Genomic DNA, 23,880 nt, shown 5'->3' with positions numbered 1-23,880 from the left:
ACAATTTGAGCAAGTTTGAAATTTGACCCTGTGCAAACTTTAATGACTTTTTTGTCACTTTTATTTCAAATTTTTATTTTAAATTAGCATAATTAACGTATACCTGAGACATTTTAGTATGTCTATACTTTACTAAGTCTGAAATAACTTCAGGAGGTAGGAAAACGGCTTTCAAATGTGGGTGTATTTTTTAAACCGCCATATGTGTTTCATTTCCAGGTATAATCAAAATGAATCTTATCCACGAACATGAAGACTATCAAGTCCAATCCCGACAAGATTGGTCAGGCTGTACATGTCCAGCTCGCACTATAGGAGAATGGAAACGGATGGCTAAGACAGTATGGGCTACCCCCTACGACTTCAGCAAACAATATGAGCCTGTACAGAAACGAAAGAGAAGAACAAAATACAGGGAGTGTAACTTTTCGTTGTATATTAAAAGACCAACATCTGATGGCGAAAAGCAGATATCCAAAAGTTGCTCCAGAAAGAGACGTCTGAAGCTGCTCCAACCAGAGGTTCAGCCAAATCCAACAATGTAAGACTTCATAATTACTATATTATGTTCAAAATTTTGAAATGAGAATTTAGTAGGCTATGTATGTCAAAAGTCATAGAACACTTAACACTAGTGTTCTGTCTCTGTTTCCAAGATTAGTTATGAAAAGATGTCTGCATATCCATTCTAAAATTTGCCTTAAATAGTGTCTCCTTACTTAGCACTATCACTAAAAGGAAGCATTGTTACATTAATATTTGATTTTGAAAAATAAGACAACATTTTCAAAACTTAGAAGACATGTTACACCTTTTGAACACTTGACACGTGTTCTGATTTCCTTATGTCTTTCTTTGTTTCATTTGAACAGTGGTGTTCTCGTAGTTTGAACACTGATATTCTGAAATATTTTAAAACACTTATTACACATGTGTCATGTGTTCAACTGTATCTTATGAACACGTATCAGGTGTTCACACTAGTGTTCTCTAAATAAGTTGAACACGTGTCATGTGTTTAAAAACCGTTACATTAATGAACGCGTTCCATGTGTTCTGGCCAATTTACAGTGTATGTATATATTTGTCTCCTTTTGAAGTGATTTGTACCACCACTGTATTTCAAGTCGGAACATTTTTATAGTATCAGATCTGGACAATTGTTTGAAGATATCAGTGTTGTTATTTCGTTCCCATTGTCTTACAACATTCATTCTTTCAATTAAAAGATTCCGATTTTTACGATTTTTTTATATAATATTTTGTTCTCTCTGTCCAGATTGGTACTGTCAAGTATCATTTTGAGTGGTCAACACATTTTGGCTAAATAAGAGTTATCAAAATTTGCAGAGCGCAACTGGGTTTCTTTTTGCCATTTCTGTTTTAATAATAAATTTTGAGTTATTATCTCGTAATCATGGTAATGAAGGGTTATTACTTAATGTGGTGTGTTTATCGATGTGTTATATAGATCAACAAGAAGTAAAATGCAGGTGTTTGTAAAAACGCCGTTGTCTACCACACTCAACCTCACACTTCAATATTCGACATCAGTTGCAACTGTGAAAGGTATCATCCGAGATAAGCTAGGTATTGCAGATGAGAAACAAGAGTTGTTTTTCGGACGTTTGAAGGTAGGCTTTCCTTATTTTTATCAATAGTTCAAAGATACACAAAAATCTGCCGTAGCCTATTTAAACCCGGATGTCATGTGCATCAATATGTGCAGTCTCACAGACTCCTTTGCTCGTTTGCCTCCCGGACCCCATATTTGACATATTTTCCCCCCATAGACCCCATTTTCCCGTAAAGACCCCCATATTTTTCTCGTTTCCCCCAAAAGGCCCATTTTGGTTCCCAATGCCCTTTTTGTGGAAAAATTCCTAATGTTACAACATGTCTTCCCCAAAAGACCCTAGTATTCTGCCCCGAAAGAATTTTTAGCATATGCCCCGAAAGACCCCATTTTTAGGGTTTTACCTTAAAGGACCCCATATTTTCGCATCTGCCTTCGAAAAAAAAAAGTTTTCAGCATTTGCCCCCAAAGACCCCTATTTTTCACACAACTTTGACCTCAATTTCCATTCTCGCCTTAAGTTGCCAAGGGTTGGCAGAAAGGGTTGGCAGAATTTTAAATGCTAATGGATGCATGCCTAAAACTTTATGCAACAGATTTCTACTTAGGCCTATTATACTTCTCACTTTTGTCATTGTCTCTGGTTGTGCATATTTCTTTCTCTATATCCTACCCTTGTGTAATGTTTCCTCCGTTTTCAACGTTTAAAAAAGTTCCAATGAACTATAGCAGATCGACCAGATAAGATGTGCACGTTCTATATCCATTAAACCTTCTTTTATATGCCACATGTGTACTATAGGCCTAACATTTAAAAGAGTTCAATGTCCATAGGTGAATGTTTTTTAAAAAGTTAACAATCAGATATTAAGTTATATGCCAAATGTTTCTGCTCAGCGTGCCACTTGTGCCCGGTTAAAAGTCGTCCTGAATCAAATAAAACGGCACAGATTCAATGATACACATGCACGAGACGTGTCACTGTCAGCCATCACTCGATCGGTGAACTCGGAATAAAACTGGAGATCTCCGGATTTGCTTCATGCTTCGTCTTTCACATCGTATTTTGGTATCACCATTGGGCATTACAATCATGTAAAAAGTAGAAATTCGAGAAAAAATTAAGGCGTCGCTGTGGAGTAATTTAAACCTACATTTATGGCTTTAATCTTAATAATTTAATTATTAAGCCTGGAATAGAAAATGTGTGCTAAAAATACATATAAACTGAAATTAATTATATTCTATAAAAGTCTTAAGGCATGCTTGTCACATCATACAAAAAACACACCATTATACAAACGCATATTTTTGGCCCTTATTTTAAACAAAATGGTCAAATATTACTTTTACTTTTATTGTCACACAGTTAGGTCCAACTTGAACATTTAACGTTGGAAATATGGCATTTCCGCTGGCATTTTTTAGTACCAGTAGGCTATATGCCAATGATATCAGACATTGAATTTATAGAATTATACTTCATGTACTTGGCAGGAATGTTGTTATAAAGAAGACTGGGAACTTTTTATATAGTTTTCGGTACTATGTTTATACTGTTTATTTTGTATTCAGATGTGCGATTTACTTACTCTAAAAGATCATGGAGTCAAAGATGAGTGCAACATATCTCTGAATCTTTGCCCGGGTCTACTTGGTGGTGCTGATAAGCCTCCAGACGCAGAGAAATCAGCGAGCAATCATGCGACGTCGCTATCATCATCATTATCAGGAAACACGGAATCATCAAAAGGTTGGTTTGAACGTTTTTTAGACATATTATTTTCATTCTTATTATTATTTATTATTCTTATTCTTATTATTATTATTATTATTATTATTATTATTATTATTATTATTATTATTATTATTATTATTATTATTATTATTATTGTTGTTGCTGTTGCTGTTGTTAGTGTTATTATTATTATTATTATTATTATTATTATTATTATTATTATTATTACCGGTATTATTATTATTATTATTAGTAGTAGTAGTAGTAGTAGTAGTAGTAGTAGTAGTAGTAGTAGTAGTAGTAGTATTAGTATTATTATTATTGTATGGGCGTTAGCCATAGGCTAGAGCCATACTTTAATTTTGTTTTGCAATATTTGTTCGCACGTTTAACGGGTTATCTAGCCACTGTGTAGATTGAAAGTTGCAGGGTATAGGCCTATAGTATGTATGCGAATGAAGAAGTAGATAGATTTTCTATAATAAAATGTCTTCAGGAGAGGAGAAATGTAACAAAAACGAAAACACATAAGTCCGTCAAATCATGGAAATAGTAGATGAGAAGGAATCACAACGAAATCGATCGCCTGTGACTAATCCCGCTTATCTATTCTTCATTACAAAGGAAGAGGACTCAACAAATTCCCTTTTGAGGACACTCATATTGCCGCATTCAGCGTGATTTGGTAGCATAACTGGAAATTCATAGCGATAAATCTTTGCGCACAAACAAATTTTGAACTGGTTGTTGTGACCTTAGTTGATGAAGCGCACTTTTAACGTTCATTTAGACTGGATTTTATAAACATTTGCAACAGATTTCTGCATTTTCAGATGCAGAGACGTCAAAACAATACAAATATTGGGAAATTTAATCAAAATACGTTGTAGTTTTCGACTAAAGACACTTTTAAAAAAGTCTTACATTTTGTAAGGATAATCGTATTTTCGCTGACCCCAAATTTAATTAAAATGTAAAGGTATAAAACAAGTTGTTCCGATTGTTTCCGAAAAATGGGAACAGATTCTATCATAAGACAAACGGAAAATCAATTCTATCAAATTGCCTTCACATGTGCCCCAGACCGCCCACATAGGTAAATTTGCCCCTAAATGTTTCAAATATATGACTTTCTACTTCCGATTTTGGTAATACATCCTTCCCACAAGGCATTATTTTTGGCTATGTTATCCCATCTGTCCCATAATGCATTCATATTTCCCGCCCTTTCCTGCTCACAAGGCCGCATTTAGTCCATAAGCATTGGTCGCTTGACTGCAGCTTTAGAATTGAAAATGTCATGTCATAGAAATGTTACGTCACCGATGACCATCGTGTTGGGATATAATCCCGAGGATTATGATATAACTATAGCGGTTGACGTGTATAGAAACGTCAATGTACATGTCGGCAATGTGATTGGAACTTTGATGATGGTTAGTTGTGATTCCTTCTCATCTACTATTTCCATGGTCAAATGCACGAATAAAAATACGTGTATAGTATAGGCCTATCCACCATTGGGGAATTGCCGCAGCTGATTAGAGTCGTTCATTTCGTGCGGTACATGATTAGAGTCGTTCATTTCGTGTGGTAAATAGCGGGCAATGGGTGTATTTTTTGTTTGCTTTTGTGACGTTGCTTTTTGGAAACACTCGCGCTCGCTATAAAACCGTTCATTTGTTTGCACAGACCTAGTCTCCTACACAGCCAATTTGTGTCGGGCGATCCGAACAAACATCGTGATAGCCACATACAGTCTGGTCCGAGGCACAGACTATCAAGTGTTTGTTTACCAGTGACCTTCAATAAAATCGATACTGTAGTACAAACATGCTATATACAGGGTGTCCCTGAAAGAACTGTATCGTCGGAAACTTAATTTTTGGGTATTTTAACGCCACAACTAAATAAAACTAAATACTTGGTGCGGTTGAGCAATAAATCAGCTATCACATACTTTTTGAATTTTGACAAAAAGACGAAATATTAAGATTAGAAATTTAATAACATGGCATAATCACTGCGCATCATAATTTTTACTTCATTTACTGTATAAAAACATACATCTTTTGACTCATTTTGACACCAGATTTTTTTTCTTTTTTGAGAAACAAAAATCCTTCCAAACTTCACATAGAGCCAAAAATTTACAAGATTAAATATTTTTTTTGGCATAACAATTTAGGGAATTTTGTTTTTGTTTGTTAACGTTTGTTTTAATACGCAATCACTCGGGCACACCCTTTCCAACGAAAAATGAAAATTTTAATCTCAACATTTAATTTTCCTCCCCATTTTCCCCTTTTGTTTTTCTACTCTTTTTTTCATTTTGCTTTTCACCTTTCCACATTTTTTCTTCTCAGACAACCCTTGTTTACCAAAAGTAATAAATTTTATTTAATTTATGACGACACAGCAATCTGTCATCCCTGTCTAGCCCCGCTCCAAAGATCTGACCTTGTTGTTAAACCGGCGCAGGCCAGATGTCAGAACTGCAAATAAAATGCAGCAAGGTAGAGGTTGTAATATCGTGCACATAGCTACCTATTATACCTTGCTGTGTATAGTGAACAGAGCACGTGTATTTTGCTCACTGGTAATTGATACAAACAGAACGTATCAATAAATGGGACAGTATGCATGGATCATTTTCGAAGTTTATGTTGTGATGAAGTTTGGAAGCCAACATGTGCGATGATGCCGAGTATTAGGGAACAAACCAAATGACGTCCTATAAACGAAACTAGTTTCGTTTAGGGGTGAGGGGGTAAAAATACTCGATTACGTTTGTACAAAAACATCGGTCTGAAGAATGTGTCATTATTATTACAAGCCGACGTCAAACGTCGGCTTGTGCTGTCTCTTCTCAATTCTTCTTTCTTCTTCTTTCTTCTTTCTTCTTCTGGCAACCGCAATCAACTGCATGTAGCTCCGCAAGGGATTGACAGATTTCAACCAAAGTTGACCCAAATGACCATTGGGCTAGGCCAAACCTTCCATTTGACTTTGACCTCGCTGTGACCTTTGACCTAGCTATAATGGTCAAAATGTGATTTCACAAAAATGCTACTCCTTCCACAAATTACATGCAATGATCATGTGACTCATGCATATGAATCAACATGTAGCAGTGCTTATACCTTGCTAAAAAGAGTTGAGGTCAAAGGTCATTAAGGGGGTCATTTCCGGTCTGAAAGCTAAAAATATTCAAAAAATCACTGTCTTTACAAATTATATAGCAGAGAGTCGCCTTTAGCACACATGCATCGCTACTAGCCAGGGTCTTTAGGATGCCTACAGTTTTGGGGTCAAAGGTCATTATAAGGGTTACTTCCGGTCAAAAACCGAAATATTCAAAAAAAATTTATCTCAAAATGTAAACAGACCAGAGTAATATAACCATCATACATGAATCAGTGTTCCCTGATGTATGCATGGTATTTTTATTTTGGGGTCAAAGGTCATTAAGGGTCACTTCCTGTTTTTAGCTGAATAACTTTAAGAATTTTTATCTCAAGAACTAAACATGTTAGAATTTTTAATTAAAATTGGAACAATGCATTTTGTCGGTGTAAACAAGGTTTTTTTTCATTGAGGTCAAAGGTCATTAAGGGGGTCAAAAGGTCAATCAAAATTTTCAAAAATCAAAATCCATGTATAAGTTCCGATTAAGCTGAAATTCACCAGGAATATTTCTTATGACCTCCTAAGCACAATGCAAGAGCAGTTGACCCCATCCGTAACCCAGGGGTCAAGTTATAGGGGTCAAATTGCGGCTTGTATCAGCGTCTGTTGACTCTAGTTATTATTATGTCAAAATTTTCAACATTTCATTATTACGTTTCTGGCAGGGAGAGAGGGGGTCGGCTGAGAAATGAAACTAGTTATGTTTATAGGACGTCATCGATCTTTTGGTTTGTTCCCTTATAGGGTCTACAGGGGTTTAAACAACATTGTGTATCGCCTAAACTTGGTCAGTTGTATTTGTAGTTGATGTTCTTATAGAGCTGAATAGATTTCGGGGTCATCCAAGGTCACCCAGGGTTCATCTGAGGTCAAATTACTAAAAACGGTCATATGGGCACGAAACTTGGTGGGTATAGTCAACATTTAGAGTCAAATTATTGGAAGGTCATTTCGGTGTCATCTGAGGTCACCCAGGGGTCATCTGATGTCAAATTACTAAAAGCTTACATAACAGCATGACATTTGGCGAGTACAGTCAACATTAAGAGTCAATCGTTTGGAAGGTCATTTTGGGGGTAATTCAAGGTCACTTAGGGGTCATCTGAGGTCAAATGACTAAAATCTGTCGTATGGGCATGAAAGTTGGTGGGTACAGTCAACATTGATAGAAAACTGTCTATACATACAAAAACTTCCAACACACGGCTCGGGTTGTTTTTGTAAAGCAATACCAACAGCTGCTGTGAACTCGACACCACGAGGGGATATCCCATAGCCCAACCCGTGCTCTGGGCATCTTGTAAAACATAAGCATTACACACCTGTGCGGCCTATTACATTCTCATATTATTTCCTTCTTTAGGGATACGATACATGATTTAGCGACAAGTGACTCATTTCGGAATGCGATCATGAATTTTGAAGAAAAAAAAGTTCCCACAGGCTTCGAGGGGACTCGAACCAACGATTCCACGCGTCGTTGATTATCAGTCCCGGTCTTTACCGCTCTGCCACGGAGGCAGATGAACGGAAGAGTGTAATAATAAAAGACAAATCTCATAATGCTATCTTTAGCCTTTTGTTTACATTAAAATGACGCATTTTGTAAAGATAGATTGGCCGTTTTATGTATAAATAGCACGAACATTTGGAAAAGGGCTCAAACAAATAATAAAGACACTGATACGATGATGAAATTGCATAAGTCGGGGAATATCTGCGTCGCAATGTTTTGTTTTGATTTTAGAAATGTGACCTTAAAATTTACGACGTTAAGACATTATCATTCGAAATCAACAAAAGATATTTCAGCAGTATATGGCATTTTTTTTTCTCTAGAGTGTTTTAGACATGTATGTGAAATAGCTTTAACAATGATTCGCTGCATAATGGAAAAACAGCCTTGACCTGAAAAAGGGCGAGAGGTGCCATATTTATGGATTCAGGCTAAATTCGAAATTTGTATAAAACTTTTGGTTTTGATTCATTTTTGTCATTAAAAGAAATTGTATCTGGCGTGAATTACACTACAATTTCTATTCCTAGGGGTCTTTGATTTCTTTAAATATTTTTTAATGATAAAGTGAATCCCCTGGCCCTCTATAATTACGCACAAAAGATCGACCCCCCTTAATCACCCCACACTCCCCAATCCCATCCACCATCCAGGCTTCGCCCATACAGGGTTCTGAAAAGAAACTAGTACAAGGAACTTATACGATGTCCTCATTCACAAACTGATACTATCTGTCCATCGTATAAGACTGTTACCGCACGGCAACTGGTTGAAGGAATATTACACAGTCAAGAATAGGCTCCATCATTTTTTTGTTCTGAACCCTCCCAGTCTCCCAAAACATCAAAACATCAAAAGCGTTGCACTTATACTTACTTAAGACTGTCCTTTTTCATATAACGCAGACAAAGTAGGGCCAACTTGCCTAGAAATGGTCAAATTTTGGGAAGAAATATCTCTGTGTAATCCTATCATACTGCAGTTACTGTCCGTTTTCCTATACACAATACACAGTGCTCTTTCCCATTGACGCGTGACCTTTACAAATAGCCCTACGTTAACAGTATGGGGATATGACTAGTTAACGTCGCTGTGTGAAAAATAACCGGCCAATATTAAAAGTACTCTTCTAAAGTTCTAGAAAATATAGTTTTTAACATGTCCTAAATTTTTAGCTAATTTAGATGTTTGGAAATATTCGTACTTTGGTGTTTTAGTTAATGTTATAGGTAATAGTACATTGCCTAGTTAACGTCGCTGTGTGAAAAATAACCGGCCAATATTAAAAGTACTCTTCTAAAATTCTAGACAATATAGTTTTGTAACATGTCCTAAATTTTTAGCTAATTTAGGTGTTTGGAGAGGGTCGTACTTTTGTGTTTTAGGAAGGACATGTAAACGACAGATAACACCAAAAATATGAAGAAATTATTTCCAAACCGTGTTAAGTCAAAAATCATTATGTTGCTCATTTTCAAGAATGCTGGTTTACAAAAAGCACGCCATTGTCTGATTTCGTGAACAAAGCCACACATAACATTGTTTCCTTTCGTTTCCTTTATAATCGGTTACCCAACTGAAGCTATGAATACCAGCTTTATTGCGATATCGCACATGAAAACAGTCACTTGTGCACAACCAGAGAAGATCCGATTTAATCAGTTGAGCTGTTTCAATGAGTGTTATCTTGGTTTAATAGCTTTTAATGGGGTTAAGTCCTGCAAAGGTCGAGATGAATTCTACTGTAGACATGACTGCATCATGTGTAAGTCCCATATCACATCGTTATCGGCGATCGAGGTTTTTTTTCTTCTGAAGTTTGGTTGGTACCCACCAGCGTCATGCATGTGACGTGACACGGCTAAAATAAGCGACCGGGAATCGGGGATCGTTAAAACGTCAACAAATTTCAAAACATAGAAAGCAGTAAACTTATTGGCGAGCGGTCCGAATTTTGAGCCATAAGTTTACGTGGTGAACTAAAAAGAAACTCACATTTAAACACAACCACTACCATAGCATCACCCAACAACCTTACACACCAACCGCGTATGCCGAAAACCGCGCAACCCGAGAACCGCTCTAGTTATTATTATTATTATTATTATTATTATTATTATTATTATTATTATTATTATTATTATTATTATTGTTGTTGTTGTTGTTGTTGTTGTTGTTGTTGTTGTTGTTGTTGTTGTTGTTGTTGTTGTTGTTGCTATTATTAATATTAATAATAAGTGTAAACCACACTCCTTTATATCATATCTAAATTGTCATTTGGCAAAGAGTAAAGAGATCTGGGGGAAAAGTAACAACTAACAAACCCGGGCTAACAAATGGGAACCATGGGGCACACTCGTACACCAGCCCTTCTGTATATTGTTTCCTCGCCGACCCAGTGAGGTAGCCGGGAGGGGAAAGGCAACTAAAAGGCTCTAAAATCTTAAATATCATGGTGGCATAATTCCAGAGCAACAGCGGGGCAAGATTTCTCACAGGGTGAAAACAACTACCACCACCACCCCCACCACAACCCCCCAGATACGCCACTGCTCCAACCAGGACAAATTGCTCAATCATTTGCTCCTCAGATCAACGAGGCTAGCTGTTATGCTCCTGGTTCATTAATAACATCAGGTGGTGTAGGGTGACGGTCACGGGTGATGGGTGTGAAGTTCATGATGGAGAGGATGTTGACAATATTTATGTGATTACCTAATTATATAAACACCACGGTAATTTAATAAAACGCATCTTTTCTTAAAGGTTGTGGAGCTCAACAACCTAGTGGTTCCACAGACAAAACCATGATACCTATCTCTAGCAAGATGTCTGTAAAAGAGTTGAAAGGTCTGGCATCAGAGCTACAGGTTGATATTACTGGTTACTGGGAAAAATCAGATTTAGTCGCTGCTTTGAGAAATGCACAACAAAAGAGTAAGTTGGTCAGATGTTATACGTAGACACATTCAATATTAGAACTTGATTCTCAAATTATGAGGTAGAAGTTCGGAACCATTTTTTCTTGAGAATAATTTGACTTTCCACCCAATCTTTGGAAAACTTTACATTTCTTTCTGTCTTTTACTTTCTTTTCTTTTAAAACATGTAGAATCCGGGACAGGTTCTTCAACCACTGTAATAGGTGACAAAAATATTGTAGTGCGTGCTGAAGAAAATGCAACAGTAACCATTTTCGATCAAAGCAATTATGGTGAGTGAAGCGACTTAAATAATTACGACAATCATGCACGTTCTAGAAAATATGATGTATAAATTTCAAACTACTGGTTATTTTGAAAGCTCGTAACAAGCTTCTTCCCGTTCAAAACCGTCACAAAGTGTCCAACCCCCCCCCTCCCACCTGTCACAACCAATCCCGGTGACAATGCTATCCAGTGGCGTACCGCGGCCGCCCCATACCATATGTGGCTGGACGCGGCGAATGAGCCGTAAACTCGGCAAACTTCATTTCGAGCTACAGGTGAAAATATATGCAAATCTCGTATTTTGGCGAAGTTGAGATTTTTGCAGATTTGAAATGTTCAAGCTTTCTTCTAAACACATACAAAGTTTTATTTTAAAGAAATAAGTGGAAATATGAAATAATCTGCATTTTCTGAGGCCCATCTGATGAATGGTCATTGCTTCCCTAACTTTGAACGCGTTTTTCTTGGTTTCGCGTTTTGATTCATGACAACCTATAACAAGCCATAACTTCGCTTCTGATTGTCATATGAAGTTCATTGAGGTGTCATTTTAATCCCTGAAACATGCTCTTTGCAAATATGTAAAAAAGTAAAAATGACCAGAGGGGGACTTTACGGCTTATTCGAGGTGTCCAGGCACATATATAGATGCTAAAAAAACTTTTGATAAGGAGTTTAGTCCAATAACAAAAAATGAACACAAATCAAGACAGTTCATACAAAAAAAAACCCACATAGACAACAAACCCAATTGTACATGTACATATGAATAGGTTAATGCAGTATTGTAGACCGCTTTGGAGAAAATGATGTTCTTCATGTCAGTGATTCTTAAAATAACATTCTTGAAATAAATCATCTGGAATAAATGAAATTACAGATTTTAACATCATACTGAACGTATATAGCATGCGCGTATTTTTTTTTTGGGGGGGGGGGCTTTGGGGCGCCAGCCCCCGGGGTAAAGGCAGGGGGCGGCCAAAATGAAGGGGCGGCGGAAGAAGAAGGGGCGGCAAAAACAGGGGCGGCAAAAACGAAGGGGCGGCAAAAAGAATTAGTAAATAAAAAAGGACGGAAAAATTTGTGAAAAAATGGTACTATACATCAAAATGTGGTGCTTTTAGGACGCTTGCGCCTGAAACCTTTTTTTTTTCTTTCTTTTTTGCTCTTCACTTTTTCAAACTACCGAGAAAAAAATTGGGTCAACCTTTTCGGGCTGTTGAGGAAGGGGCTGAAGAAAATTCAATTTTGCCGCAATTTTAAGCCAAGCTGGCTTAGTCGTCAATGCGCCGACCCCGGGGCGCCGACTCATAAATAGTTAAAAAGGTTAGGTTAACGAGGTCATGGTGTCTCCAGCCGATTATAATGAAATCGGGAACGGGGCTCCATAACAATACCCTGTATATAATTCGACATTTAAACGTTTTCTGGCAACCTTTTCTAACCTTTTGCGAATGATGTCGAAAACGTTTTGTGTTTGCTGGGATGTTCACATCGTGTTGCATATCAATGGACAGCTACTTTATTCCCCTTTACAATAACACCTTATTTGAAACAATCACCTTTTTCGCGCCTGAGTACACGTCTTGTGAATGTAGTGGAGTCTCAAACAGAATGTGTCAAATTAACCATTCTGTGCATCCCATCTTCACAATCTGGGACTAATGCAATCATCCAAGATGACAACGCTCGCCCCCACAGAGCCAGAGTATAGTCAACGAATACCTCCAGAATATGGGAGTAGAGAGAATGGAATGGTTTGCCATCAGCCCAGACCTCAACCCGATTGCACACTACCAGCTTGGTCGCGCTGTGCGTGCCAGAGTAGCCAATGCAACCACATTGGATGACTTGCGACGAATCCTGTTGAAGATGGAATGCCATCCCACCACAGCAACGCGTGACCAGGCTGGTGAGCAGCATGAAGAGGAATTAGCTAGGCTCTGACCTACTACAAAAATACCCCAATTTTGGGCGCAAAATATGGGTTTCAACCGTCATCCTGATGTGCTTTATCGAGGTGCCAGGCTGTTGTGGCTGCGTATGATTTTTCCACCCGCTATTGGAGTTAGTAGTGACCAGTGTAGTGTTATTTGAGCACAGAATAATGGTCAATTTGACACATTCTGTTTTGGAGACTCCTCTATACAATCACAAGATGTGTACTCAGCCGTGAAAAGAGTGATTGTTTCAGATACGGTGTCAAGGGGAATAAGTAACTATCTATTTATATGCAACACGATATGAACATGTCACAAATAATCTGAGATATAATGCTTGAAAAAACTTTCCAAACTTTCGTTGAAGAGTTTATTATGGGTATGATTGAAGTACACCATTCGGATATAGGTAAGGCTTAAGCTATACGACCATGACGACCGACGTAACTTGAGGCATAATGCAATGAACATTTGATGATCTCAAAACCATATTAGAATCAATACTAGCGTCGGAAGTTTCGTGTTCGTGTTTTGTTTCTGATGCCGCAACTTAAGCCTGCCACATAGTTAAATTTGCGAAATACACAGATGCATGTTTTTTGACTAAATATTTCTGGCACTCTCTGTTTTTCAGAAATGAAGGTGAAAATTGAAGCACTGGAACAGCAAGTGGCAGATCAGAGTGCGCAAATGGCAGAACAGAATGCGCAAATGGCAGAACAGAATGCGCAAATGGCAGAACAGAATGCGCAAATGGGAGTTTTAATAGATCAGAACGCAAAACTGATCCAAGCTTTCACCGAGCAAAAATCTGTACTGGCCAGATTTTTCGCTGAAAGTGATATTGGAAAGATTGATAGAGTTAGTTATGGCTCCATCTACATTTTTGTACGTTTTTCAAAACGCCAACAGCTTGAAAAGCTCTGGCAAATGTACGAAAATGGAAACTTACAAATTGAATTAACCAATATTATTCTTGCTCGTGAAAGCCAGACTGATGAGGAGAGAGCCAATTCAAATCTGAAAGTGTCGGTAGACCAAGATGAATATTTGCGAGGAATACAGCACTTTGATCAAGGTATGTACCATTCTGTCTTATTTCACATTGTTGATATCGTAATTCTGCATACTGACAAATTTCAGATTTCTACAAACCGTCCCTATAATTATATAATAACACGTATTTACACGACTCGCTACCCGCGATATAATTATATTAGCAACTATGCATGGTCTCGTAACCAGAGGCTGGTCTAGTAACCAGAGGTCTGATTGGTTCAATTCCCGGGCGGGATCACTTTTCCTATTTCCTCCTTTAATCATTACTCGACGGAGAAACTGATAAAATTTCATTATAGTTAACAACAGAAGTTAATTAACTTGGTCAGGGGTTCTTTTGAATAATCTATTCCATTCAGGAGGGATGTCTACTCCTTTGTCCCTATTGAAATGAGGTGGAATAGATATGCCAAGCTTCCATGAACTTCCTTTCAAACCACTTGGTGTTCATTTCTAAAATCTTGGTATTGTCCCAGTCAATGTCGTGTTGGTTTTGCCCCACATGCTCAGTGACTTTTGGAGTCATGACAATTTAAACATTTACCGTATCCTTTTTGTATTTTGAAAGACTATAGAAATTTAAGAAAGAAAGAAAACCATAACCCAAAAATACAATAATAAACATTTTGTTTGTGTCATAAATTTAAAGATTTTAATTTTGTTTATTTAACAGTAGGTGATGCCACTCAGCCAGCTGAGATTCCGATGCAAGAATGGAGTTCTGATAAACTAAGGGACATACTACTTCAAGAAGGAATATCACAGGAAATCGTCAACAAGTTTCACGAAGAGGAGATAGATGGAAATATCTTCGCTGATCCCGATAGTGATTTTCAAAGTAATTTCAAACTGAAAAAGGGACCTCTCATGAAACTTCAACGGATTCGTAAGAAATATTTGGCTTTGTCTGCAGGTGGCAACTCGACAACGGATAGATCGCCAAGAGTTATAACAGGGGTAGACCTCAAAGAAAGCGCCGCCTCTTCTGCGGAACACTTAGATCCGTACTTCTTTCCTTCGGTTCCCCAACAACTTACTCAAGGAACAGGAAACAAATCAGGAGCGCGACCAAAAACTGATCAAAGAAAAACGGTCGATGAGGGCCGAACTCGAGGTGGTAGCTTGAAAGACGTAGAAAAAAGATTGAGAAGACTTCTTCTTGGAGATGAGAAGTACACACTTGACGAATCATACTATCCAGTGCTGGTAGCTAATGAACCTCCAAACGTACTACTGTCTAGTGAAGCACGTACAGTTGAAAGTCTGTCGTTTATTACAGATGTTGATTGGAAGGTGGTATTTGACTTCTACGCTCATTCAAATACGGACGGACTTTGTCGTTATTTTTCCGACACAAGAAAACCAAACCTTCAACTACCCGAAACTGTAGACACCGCAAATTTAAGTTACCTCGAAGATGTTGAAGATCCACTTTGGCTATTTTGCAATGGAAGAGAGGACGACACAAACATCGTACAACCAGTTTTGTCACGGCCAAAATGGAATGAAGAAAGGAGCAAAGATGTTGAAGAAGTCATAGGCTTCATTGCCAAACAATGCGTAATTCCTTCACCGCGTTCAGTAATAGTTTTTTTGATCCTCTCTGAAAACGACATTGGTATTCTTAGCGACACATTCCGAAAGTGCTTTTCTGCCTTCCACGGTATGGACAATATAACGTGCATTGTAGGTAACACTGAGTTGTACACTCTTTGGAAAGAAGAGGTTCAACGGTGGTGTGGTGCGGATGATTTGCAGTCAAGAAGTGTTGTAGGAATCCCACTGACAGAAATCAACAGAATGATGACAAGAATGTCGCGGTTCAATATAACATCAGATAAGAAACTTCCTCTCGGTGGGCAACGAAGTGTGTATCTAGCGGAGAGAGATGCGCAGAAGTGGAAGGACATTTCGGTAGTTTGCCAAAATGAATGCGAAAACACAGATATGAATGAAGACCATCCTGAGTTTGAAGCTTTCAGTAAAGGAAAAGAATTGCAATTATACAAAGGTCACAAGCCAGACTGGTGGAATTTTGAACTTACAGACAACAGTCGATTCAAAGACGGTAAAGGATACAATCATGTCCTCAGACGGGCATCTTATGATAAGCTTCAAAGTAAGATCAACAGCGCGTTACAAGGGAGTTTGTCTCAAGATCTAATCATTACAATAACTATGTTCCATCAGCCTGGGTGTGGGGCAAGCACACTTGCTCGCCATCAACTGTGGGGCTTTCATAAGGAATATAGATGTATTTATGTAGATAGAGTCACTTCGAACACAGCTAAGCAGATACTCGATGTTCGCAAGTACAAATACCCGGACGAAGAAAGCTGCTTACCAGTTTTGGTGTTAGCAGATGATCTAGAAGACGCAGAATTGACAGAGCTGATATCTGATTTGGAAAATCTATCCAGGGATATGATAGTCAGAGGTGTTCTTTGCGTTCTATTGCATTGCAAAAGAACACCAAATCCACAAGAGCTACTTAAGAGAAGTGATAAGCATCTCGGGTTCACGCTTCAGCAGGAACTTGACATGCGCGAAAGGGATTGGTTTCAACAAAAGTATGAAGAACTAGAATGGAAAGAAGATATACTCAAAAGTGGAGATTACAAACCAGAAAAACTGATCGCCTTCATGGTTATGAAAGAGGAGTGTAATCCTAAATATGTGAGCAAAGTTGTATCAGAAGTGCTTGTCAATGTACTGAAACATTCAACTAAAGAATACCAACTTCTCAAATACGCTGCCGTCCTCAATTCATACATGGGAGACGCTGCGATACCGGTTTCTTGCTGTGATGAGTTCATGCTGGGATCTAAGACAGTAAGGAGTGGAGGATATGCTAGATATACTGCCATCAAAAAATCTACCCCATGGGAAAAAAGCATTTCGCCATCTTCACAAATGCTCTTGATCAAAGTTCAAGTTGCAGGAATTGGCCATGTCCATGGAATTAAGATAGTACATCGCTGTGTGGCAGAAGAAATCGTGAGACAGATTTCAGACGAGAAGGACCAATCACTTGCAGATATCACATTGGAATTCATCCATTCCGATCTTCTTCAATCAGTTTCAAGTAGGGAATATCTGGCAAGCGAAATGCATGACTTGCTGATTCGGAGAAAGAAATATGAATTGGGAGATAATGAGGAAACCCAGTTTTCGCCTCTCATCGAGCAAGTTTATGGTGAAGATAAGCAAAAGGCGTTAGAAGTATTGGAAACCGGTCATGAGGTTTTATCAGATCACCATTATGCTCAGCAAGCAGCTCGACTTTGCTACATTCTGGAAAAAGATTATACCAAAGCCCACGAGTACATACGCAAAGCAATAGATCAGCGCCCGAAGAACGCCTATATATGGGATACTAAAGGGCAAATTTATAGAAGTGAAATTAAAGAGAAATACACCCAGAAATACCAAGCGGAAAACAAGATCCTTTCCATTGCAGAAAGCATGGATCTAATCAAGCTTGCCATGCAAGCAATAGAAATGTTCAAAAAAGCCCAAGAGCTTCGGCCATCAACTTCCAACATAAGTACATTTTTCAGTGAAGTAGACATATCGTTTATGCTGATCCAAGTAATAGATTACTGCATACCCGTCTTCAGAGCAAGCGGGGGAAGACAGAAGCTTAAAGCGTATCTTATCACTGAAGCCATTCCAGAAGGTCTTGAGGAATGGGCATCATTTCACCAGTTCTTGAAAGGTTTGAAAACAAACATTGACGTCGCAATGCAAGAAATGGATAACTACCTGACGTTTTGCAAAGACGCATCCTCACAACATTTGAAGGCACATGAACTAGATCTGAAAAGACGTCAACATCAGAAGCTTCACAACCTATACGTCGAATATTTTGGAGAGGCACTAGATGCGAGATCACCACAGAATGCAGCCGATTTACCAGACTGGAGAAGACGACAAGTTTCATCTTTGGGTGCGGACAATTTTCACAGGATTTTTGAACTTGGACGAAATCGAGAGAATGTGGAAAACAGAAAGAAACTGGCAACTGTTATTGAGCTACTTTCACAAAACACACCTTTCACGTATTTCGATCTACGAAACTTAATTTGTGCCATTCTTGCCCTATCAACGTTTGGAAGTGAAGAAAGGAGACTTTACCAGCAGTTGATCAAGTTTACGAAATGGTGAGAGAATTGAAAGACAAAGGCGCAAACATCCCAAATGAATTATATGGGCGGTATTTTCTACTTATGTTTATGTGGCCTCACCCAGGAGATGACACGCATAGAATTAAACCTCCACAGAAGCTATCTACTTTCGTGAACGACTTGAAGAGTCGATGGGATAAACAATGGGATCACCCAAATGATAGCGAAGAAGAACGAGCTCATATACATGGGAAGATTAAACGACATAAGTCAGGAAGACGAAAACCACTCACTTTCTTTTTCTTAGCAGAGGGGAGGGGCCTTTCCCAATTTGCTCACATTAATGAATTCAACGCAACCCAAAGCACTATATTTTCTGAGAGAGATCGCTTTTGGGAAAAAGAAGCTATACAAAAAAGATTGACTCGTCTGCGTGGAACACTTTACAACAATATCCTTCTGAGCTATACTGTGCCTACTGGAGAACAACTGTACATCAGGCTATCTTTGCCGAAGACTGAAGTAGAATCCCAAGAGCCTGTCACATTTTATTTAGGCTTCAGTTGGGGAGGTCCCGTTGCCTACAATGTCAGGTCAGCAGATAGCCAAATGGGTTACCACAGACCTACAAAGACCTACAATAAAGCATACCCTAGGTATTTGATGATCCACAAGCGACAAACACACGAGGATCTTGAATTGGAGATAAGTCGATTGGAAAAGAAAAAGGAGGATATGCAACGGCATCTAGAAAAGCTTCGGAAGTTTGATAAGAAGAAGAAGGAAGGCGGAGTTTTAACTGCTGATCAGGTAGGCCTACTGCATTTTCTATATTCTGATGATTTCAATCATGAATGCATCGAAATTTGCAACAAAATAAGAATATGTGTACGGTAGAAATAGCTATACACTGCAAAAAGGTTGGGCGAAATATTGCCCAACTATTTATTCATCCCGCTCAACTACTGGGCAAATTTTAACCAACACTGTTCGACACGTATTTCTGCTAAAATGTTGGGCATAACTATTCAATCAACAAATGGGGCATTTATTTACTACCTATTGGGTATTTTGACTACCGCCTCACAGCGATAACGCCTGGTAAATAACTATGTTGTACAGGCAGGGAAACTAAATCAATGTGTATTGATTTTCAGACGATAGATTTTTGGATACCGGGGTAGCAAATAAACAATATCTCCCATCATTTTTGATTTTTAAAGAAAGCAATAATTGTAAGGCTTGCACTTGATTATATGTGTTGAAAGACCATGATAGTCGTAAGCGTGGCCGCTCATTCTACAAAATCGGGTGCCAATCCACTGTAAAAATTGAAAAAATAAAAGTTGTTCAAAAGACCTGCTTTTTGTGTTTTTTAAGAGTAAATGTATCACTATTTCCAGATGTAAAAGATTGCCAACACCTCTTGCATATTTTTCTTTCATGAAGTCATGATGTTTTTTAACACTAAAACTCAATGTAATGTGAGCTACGTTACCGGCTCCAAAATGGGCTGGTTTTATTTAATCCAAGGTCATAAAAAGCAAACGAAAGATCACTTGAGTGATATGTAAAACCGATTTCGCCATTTCATAGAAGTTTTTAAAATGCGTAGATGAGTGCGTAACGTAGCTCACAGTAACGTAGTTCACGGTTTTTTAATGTTTTTGATGTGATGTTAGAACGTTATGTCGGCTAATTCTAATATAAATGGGGTTCGATCACTGGTACCTATCACATATATTATTAGGAAGTACATGTTATACAAGTGCATACTATGGAATTCTGGTAACGTAGCTCACCAGTCTTAACATGGTCGGTCAAAATTTCAACGTTTAAAAGATTTCTATGCCAAAAATGCTACAGCATCACGATTTCTACTGTGATTTTTATAAACCTTTGAGTGTTTCCTTTCAAAAACCGCAAACTACATTGATACCTCTGTTTTACTTCTTTCCAATAACGTGTGTTAAAAAGGGGTAACGTAGCTCACAGCGTTTTGATGGAAAGTGCAATTTATTTTAGAATTACACAAAGACGTTTTAACCACTAAAAATAATGTTGATAAACAATATGATGGTGCGTTATCTAATTAAAAAACAACAAATATGTATAAAGAAATCGCATAATTCAAAGATAATATTTAGGGTCAGATTTGACACTTGAGCAGTGGAAAAGTGGAAACGCATTTTTAGCGATTTTTGAGCCTTTGCAAGGGTTGATCAGGCTGAAGAAAGCATTTAAAGTATGGAAAACCATTATGTCCGCGTAGATCTCGTTGAGTTCTACCAGAAAAACAACATATTTGATGCCCAAAATGCTCGACAGTGTTTGTGGACCAAAGAATGGGAAAAAAAGGCTGTTGGCACCCGATTTTGTAGAATGAGCGCGTATTGACAAACAACCGTGCGTTTTGAAATCAAAAACTGACAAAAATTTTATATGTGAAGAACAAAAAATGACTGCTACCCTCATTCGCCGACCCTACAGGGTTACAGAATATAACATACTAACGCAGTGTAGACCACCGGTAGAGGTAGTCTAAAGCAGATGACGTAACAGGCTCACGGACATTTACAGAGGTCAGTGACCAGGTTATTGTCAATAGCCTTAGTCCCTCGGCCCATGGTTTCAAAACTATTAAACAGGTTGCAACAAAATGGCCATGCGTGGCTGTTAAAGAACTAATATATTCAACCTACCATCATGGCGATTTCTGCCATGAAGATATCGGGCGATGACACTGTGCGCCGTGACAGTGAGCAAAAAAAGCTCAACACCTGGGAGAAATGGTTATGTGCTTCTGTTAACTAAATTGTTAGTGCAAATTAACGCCCAACGTTAGTGACTCAAGTTGGAAGCACGTGGAAATTACGCGCAACTGTCGAGTGAGTTGACGAAATACGGTCACCCAACAAGTTCGATACTATTGCGTGTTTGACCAACGCGGGATCCAAAATACCCATAATTTATCTTCGTTTCACCCAACGTTTCATCAATTTTGTATTTCCCAACGTTGGGCTTTGATCGATGTCATAAATATTCCACATTTGTTAAATATTATTTTAACAACAAATTAATACAAGACGTCGCCCAACAATGATTTCAACCAACTTTTTTGCAGTGGTATAGTATAGATTGAATGTGGATATCGATGTGAAATTTTGCTGTTAATGGTAGATCATAGAGAATTTTGTTTCACAATTTCGAATATATATTGGATTATATGTCTCGAATTGTGTAAACAATAAATATATAGCGGAACTTACAATTAATGTCTATGCAACTCACTTTAAACATGATAAAAATAATTCGATCGTGTGATGAGCCCTTCTCGTCGACATGTCTGCTGCATTATGCTATTTCTTTAATATGTTTTGTGTGTAAGGCATGGCCCTTATTGATTACCCTTGACAAATTCTTGTTATTTTGCAGGTGAGGAAGTTGAAGAAAAGCCAGACAAACTTAAGGAATTAAAGACGATAGATGAGAAGATTGAACAGGTTCAACGGCAAATGGAAGAAGCTTCCCAGTCATATCCAATATCGGATTTTGATTAGAATTCTATGATGGATAAATTTATGTATGTATATGTATGTTATTAGTAGCTGCTTTGCCTTTTTATGTCCAAGACTTAAACTTAACCGTGTGAGATCTGGATGAATATAAGATTTGTAAAATATTGATTGTACTGTAACCCGCGGGGAAATGGGAGGCAATCACCCGGGGGATCAGTGATTATTTGGAAATTAATTATGCAACTATGCCATCAAGTGTACTGATACTATCTGATGACTTTAAACAGATTGAATAAGAAAGATACTTGTTGAATCGAAGAATTAACGTCGATAATGAAGTATAATTCGACCCAAGTTAAATGATATAAATCTGTATAACTGGTTGAATAAAAGACATTTTGTAAGAGCTGTTGGCTGTGTTAGGAATTTGGTTAATAGAAGCTAATGAGCCATAGGCCTACAGACTCCGAATATTCGACGTAGAATATTTTGTTCAACGAGTATTCGTTATTCAATCTATTGTGATGTGCCCTGAGTAATTTAATTTGATGATTTATCTTTGTTTACAAAGTTACATGAGTGATGACATTTTGGGGAATTCCCCTCTCAAATTGAGCAAAACAAGTTGAATCATATCTAATTTGGAATATTTGGAAACCCCCTTGAGATTGTAAGGTGAGAAGACATCATATAATATGGGATTCCCCTCAGGAAGTGATGTAATGGGATTTCCCCTCAGGAAGTGATGTAATGAGAAAGGTTAATGTTATAATTAAGGCTTGGGAATTTCCAAGTTCTCATCATGTGTATTAATACTTGGGATTTCCCAGGGCTTGGTATATATAAACTGGCGCTGACACAGCTGTCGCCACCATCATGTTTCTGCTCCCAGTTTTTCCTCGTTTGATGTCTGTTATCATTTATATAAGTTTTGTTTATCTGTACCAGACTGTTAAACATCATCTCAACAATGATCTCTGTGAGTATTTTGATGAAACAAATGCAGCAAAACTAATTCCAAATGATCATCTACAGAACTGCCTTTTCGGGTGCAAAATTTGGCAGCCATGCACCTGTTTAAGCTTACCTCCAGATTTAAGCTTATTGACTGTCAACCAACCTTTGGTCTACAATCACCGTGACATTATTTCTATCTAACAACACCAGTACTGATGACAATTTGTGCAATTTGAGACGTGGTTATGCCATGTATTCTGATACTGACAATTTATCATTTAGATATAGTCGTGAGCAACTTATGGGATCAAGAATTTCTGAAGAAACATTCAGTATTGTGCAATCTTTGGGTATACTGCGGCGTGTACGTAGTCGTAGAGGTGGTCAGCATATCAGGAAAAAATCACTGTTGTATGCGGAAATCGTCATCCCCCACTTCTAGCTCATAATGCTTATGGTTGTGAAGAAACTCGCCCATCATCCCTTGTTCATATACCCTGTACACTCAATCAATCTCAATCCCAACCGGTCACATCTGAACAGAAAACATTACTCCCATCCATCTTTTTAACAAATGCACAGTCATTGGTGAAAAAATTTGAGGAAGCGGAGATAATATTTGATCAACAAGAGGTGGACATTGGTGTTGTAACTGAATCATGGTTTTCTCCGAACATTCCTGATGAACAGCTGAGCATAAGTGGTTACAATTTGTTCTCACAATGCCGGGACAGAAGACGTGGCGGCGGAGTTGTTATCTACCAAAGAGATTGATGTTCCTGTTCCTAATGAACTTGAATGCCTCTGGGTCAACATTCGCCCTAATAGACTGCCCCGTGGAATTTCTTCTTTAGCAATTTGTGCGGTTTATATTGTAACTGACTCCCCCTATCAGGATTTACTTAAGATGCATCTGTTAAAGGAGGATTTCGTGATCCTAGCATCCTCTTTTTATGACATTTTTCAGTAGATATCCACGAAAAAAGCTTATTTCCAAAATTTCAGTTGATTCCGATTTTGCGTTTGCGAGTTATGCATGATTATGTGTATT

General features: G+C 38.0%; 1 protein-coding gene across 1 annotated transcript; it reads left to right on the top strand.

The window, feature by feature from the left end:
- The first annotated feature begins 225 nt into the window (after positions 1-225).
- LOC140156491 (sterile alpha motif domain-containing protein 9-like) lies at positions 226-22,151 on the top strand. Its single transcript, XM_072179434.1, has 8 exons — positions 226-541; positions 1,472-1,634; positions 3,152-3,329; positions 10,786-10,956; positions 13,803-14,246; positions 14,901-18,344; positions 18,380-19,164; positions 21,790-22,151. Exons 1-8 carry the CDS (start codon positions 231-233, stop codon positions 21,829-21,831), a joined length of 5,538 nt encoding a protein of 1,845 aa, XP_072035535.1. The 5' UTR covers positions 226-230; the 3' UTR covers positions 21,832-22,151.
- Positions 22,152-23,880: the final 1,729 nt, after the last annotated feature.

The sequence above is a fragment of the Amphiura filiformis genome, chromosome 7 (genome assembly GCF_039555335.1).
Source record: "Amphiura filiformis chromosome 7, Afil_fr2py, whole genome shotgun sequence".
NCBI lineage: Eukaryota > Metazoa > Echinodermata > Ophiuroidea > Amphilepidida > Amphiuridae > Amphiura > Amphiura filiformis.
The sequence above is the reverse complement of the archived record's forward strand: the minus strand, read 5'-3'. Positions and strand labels throughout refer to the sequence as shown.